Here is a 4453-nt window from a genome sequence, read left to right as displayed (position 1 = left end):
ATATATATATATATATATATATATATATTCTTTTACTTGTTTCAGTCATATGACTACGGCCATTCTGGAGCACCATCTGTGTGTGTGTGTGTGTGTGTGTATGTATATATATATATATATATATAAATATATATATACAGCTGGTTTCTTTCATTTTCCATCTAAGAAATCCACTCAAGGATTTGGTCATATATATCTAGGTGTGTGTTTGTGTCTGAGCCCTACTATTGCTTGACAACCAGTGTTGGTGCTATGACTTAACAGTTTGGTAAAAGGGACAGGTAGAATAAGTACCAGTCTTCAAAAAAAAAAGCACTAAAATTCCTCAAGATGGCATCCCAGCATGACCCCTGCATGGCCATAGTCTAATGACTGAAACAAGTAAAAGTAAAAAAAAGATATATATTCACCACCTCGTATAACTTCCATCATCTATCGTTTCCATTTCAGCAACAACAACAGCAGCCAGTTGTACTCCCGAACTATTCCTTTTACCCAGGAATGCCGTCACATATCGCACACATGAAAGTTAAAGCGAATATGCCGCAGTTTTTCTTACCAGACGAAATTAAAATGGTAAGTCATTGTTTTCATCCTTCTCTAATATCATCATCTTCATCTTCCTTTTAACATCCTCTTTTTCCACGCTTGCAAGGGTTAAGCTGGATTTGTTGAAGTAGATTTTCTATTGCTGGATGCCCTTGCTGTCACCAACACCTGTTTCCATATAAGGTTAATATTTCTTCATGGCCAAACATATTTTCACAAAAGACTGGAAATGAATGACCTCATTTGATGGTGGCACTCCTTTACTGTAATCATGTGGTATCATGATAAGGAAACACAAGTACACACACTCATACACTCATGTACTAGAGAATAGTAGACCATAAGTGCTTGTTTATATTTAATGTATGATGTCAAAACAAGGAGACAAACACTCCTGCATACACACACACTTATATATATAAACATGGTTGTGTGGTAAGAAGTTAGCTTTCTAGCTACATGGCTCCAGGTTGAGGCCTTCTGTGTGGCACTTTGCCCAAATGTCTCCTTCTATAAGTATGTGCAGACCAAAGCCTTGTGTGTGGTTTGCTAGACAGAAGTTGAAAGGTGTGTGTGTGTGTGTGTGTGTATATATATATATACACACACACACACATATATGCATACATATGTTTGTGTGTCCTCTCAGTCAAATCGTCCAACCCATGCTAGCATGGAAGGCAGACGTTAAACGATGATGATGATTATACATATATATATATATATATACATACATACATACACATGTTTGTGTGTGTGTATGATGCAAATGGTCTCATGATCTGCAACACTAACTTCAAAAACCCAGCCAGCCACCTAATCACTTATCAGTCTGGTGAGCACATAAGCCAGATTGACTACCTCCTCACCAGGCAACGAGATAGATGGATGCTTGAAACTACAAAGTCTTTCTCAGGTGAAAAGTGTACAACCCAACATAGGTTACTAGTTAGTGACTTCAGAATTAGAGCTAGAAAGACTTGGAGAAATAAACCAATCTGGAAAAGAAGACTATGGAAGCTCAAACAGATTTTCTAATGGAAGCTTCTGACGAAAGAGAGGAAGAGTTAGGAACATATAGCTTAGAGGACAACTGGAAGTTCTTGCTGGACAATCTACTGAGGGCTACAAACGAAATCTATGGTTTGTGCATAGTCCCAGCTAGACCAAGGGTGACATGGTGGAGGAGACAGTTCTATAAAAGCAAAATGACAGGCCTGTAAAGACTAGAAAAAAGGCGGAAGCAGAGAATTCTATCAGTTAGCCAAAAGGGCAGCTAGATGTCGGGTATACATAGCAGAAGGAGTAGCTGAAGGTAAGAGATTTGCAAATGTCCTACGACGTGAGGATCAGAGGCATGAGGTGTTCAGGATTGCAAAGCAGTGTATCAGAGAAAATAGAGATGTGATGTGTGACAAAAGTGTGTGAATGAACAATGGTATGCTTGTACTTAGTGCCTGAGAGAAGAAAGATGCATGAAAGTGTCACTATGAAAGGTTACTAAATGTGGAAAATGAATGGGAGAAGGAGGGTCTACCAAATATCAAACCAATTGAGGGACCATCCATCACAGTTAATAGCAGCATAACAGATAAGGCAAATAAGGACATGAAGACAAGGAAAGCCCCTGAGCCATCAGGAATCACTGCCAACATAATTAAAATTTCTGGTGGTGTAGGATACAGCTTAGTCACCCTTATAGTTAATCAGGTTATTCAGGAAGGCACCATCCCCAACGACTGGTGTAGTAGCATTATAGTTACCCGCTACAAGAGTAAAGGTGATGCTTCAGATTGAAACAACTACAGAAATATTAAACTGCTAGAAGTCACAAAAGTTTCTGAGAAGGTTATAGTTCAATTGATTAGAAATAGAATTAAACTAGATGAGATGCAATTTGGTTTTGTACCTGGGAAGAGTACCACAGATGCCATCTTCCTAGTGAGACAGGTTCAGGAAAAATACTTGGCTAAAAGTAAGCCATTGTACTTAGCCTTTGTTGACCTGGATAAAGCTTTTGAGAGAGTTTCCTACACTGTTATATGGTGCTCTGTAAGGAAGTTGAGTAGAGGAGTGGCTTGCTAGAGCTGTACAAGCTTTGTACTGTGATGCTGTCAGTAAGGTGAGAGTCAGCCATGAATACAGTGATGAATTTAGTGTACAGGTAGGGGTTCACCAGGGCTGAGTTCTCAGCCCACTCTTATTCATTATAGTCCTCCAAGCCATAACAGCAGAATTCAAAACTGACTGCTCATGGGAGCTGCTATATGCTGATGACCTTGCTCTTATTGTAGAATCTTTAGTAGCAGAATTGGAGAAGAAATTCCAGGTATGGAAACAAGACCTGGAATCAAAGAGCCTTAAAGTTAACCTTGCGAAGACCAAAGTTGTTGTTAGTAAGAAAGAAGATAAAACTCTCTTTCTGTTGGGTAAATGGCCCTGTTCAGTATGTAGGAAAGGAGTTGGAAGAAATTCCATTCACTGCACCCAGTGTAAACTATGGACACATAGGAAGTACAGTGGAGTCGCAGGTAGATTAACAGATAATTTGTATGTGGTAGATGTGCAGGAGTAATAAGCACTGAAAACACATGGAACTTAGATTCTCTCAAATGGCCAGGAGGCTCTCTTGAGATAGTTTCTGTTACCTAGGTGACTAAATTAGCAATGGTGGAGGATGCTCTGAAAGTATTGTTTCTAGATTAAGAATAGGGTGAAGGAAGTTCAGAGAGCTATTACCTCTGTTGGCAACAAGAGGACTCTCTCTCAGAGTGAAAGGTAGACTATATGATGCTTGTGTATGAACGGCTATACTCCATGGTAGTAAGACATGGGCTCTGAATGCAGAAGACATGTGTAGACTGGAGAGAAATGAAGGCAATATGCTCCGTTTGATGTGCAACATCAGAACATATGTACAACAAAATGCAAATGTATCAAGAGAAAAGTTGGTGCATGCAAGAAAGAAAACTACGTTGGTTTGGACATATGATACATATGAATGAGTACAGCTGCATAAAGAAGTGCCTGTCACTGAAAGTGGATGATGAAGTGATAAGGACCAATCTGAGGATGTTGGGCCTCACAGAGGAAATGACAATAGACCAAGATGTTTGGTGATATAAAGGTTTTTGAGAAGACCTGCCCTCTTCAGCGAAACTGAGTTCTAGAAGTGTTGTGTGCTCCACCCACACTTAACAAGGAAACTTCTTGCATGCCCTACCACAACAAACCAAACTATATTTCTGCATCTCTTCCTCACATTTCCACTTCATGCATTATGCTTACCTTCCACTCCCCAATCCTGTCCTCTTGGCTCTGTCTCACTGTATCATATCATTGCTATCTGCTAGCCCCTGACCTGTGTCTTCCACCCACATGTAACAAGGAAGCTTTCCCTACCCCAACAAACCAATCTACATCTCTTCCTCACATTTCCTCCTTCATACACCATGCTTGTCTCTCACTCCCAAATCCTGTCCTCAAGACCCTGTTTCTCTGTCTCATTACTATCTGCTTCCCCCATCCCACTCTAAATATACTCAGGTTTTCACCACTCACTTCCCTACCCTTCCACACTCACTAACCCTGCTGCTTTCACAATATCCTGCCACTTATATTAGACCTTCGACCTTCGAACCTCAAGGGTATGCCCTGGCACTTGCCACCATCTATATCTCTCTCTTCCTTTACTCAACCATCCCATTTATATTCTGATCTCTGCTGCTCTATGCCTGGCACTTTGCCTCCATCTATGTCCTGCTGTCTCCCACTCTCTCTCCTTCTCCTGCACTTCCCTCAGGTTGGTTGACCATGAATCTCCTTGCAGCAGCACACTTGTCTCTGTCTTCATTGTTGATTTCTCTCTCTCTCTCTCTCTCTCTCTCTCTCTCTCTCTCTCTCT

General features: G+C 40.6%; 1 protein-coding gene across 3 annotated transcripts in view; it reads left to right on the top strand.

The window, feature by feature from the left end:
• Positions 1 to 4453, top strand: part of LOC106878849 (PAN2-PAN3 deadenylation complex subunit Pan3) — an 83117-nt gene that overhangs the window by 32417 nt on the left and 46247 nt on the right. For all 3 annotated transcript variants that reach the window (XM_052973572.1, XM_052973571.1, XM_052973570.1), the window contains one exon: positions 451 to 576. In XM_052973572.1, coding sequence (XP_052829532.1) covers positions 451 to 576 — 126 coding nt within the window. The remainder of the gene's footprint in view (positions 1 to 450; positions 577 to 4453) is intronic.

This window comes from Octopus bimaculoides, chromosome 16 (genome assembly GCF_001194135.2).
Source record: "Octopus bimaculoides isolate UCB-OBI-ISO-001 chromosome 16, ASM119413v2, whole genome shotgun sequence".
Lineage (NCBI taxonomy): Eukaryota > Metazoa > Mollusca > Cephalopoda > Octopoda > Octopodidae > Octopus > Octopus bimaculoides.
This window is presented reverse-complemented; position numbering and strand designations above follow the sequence as displayed.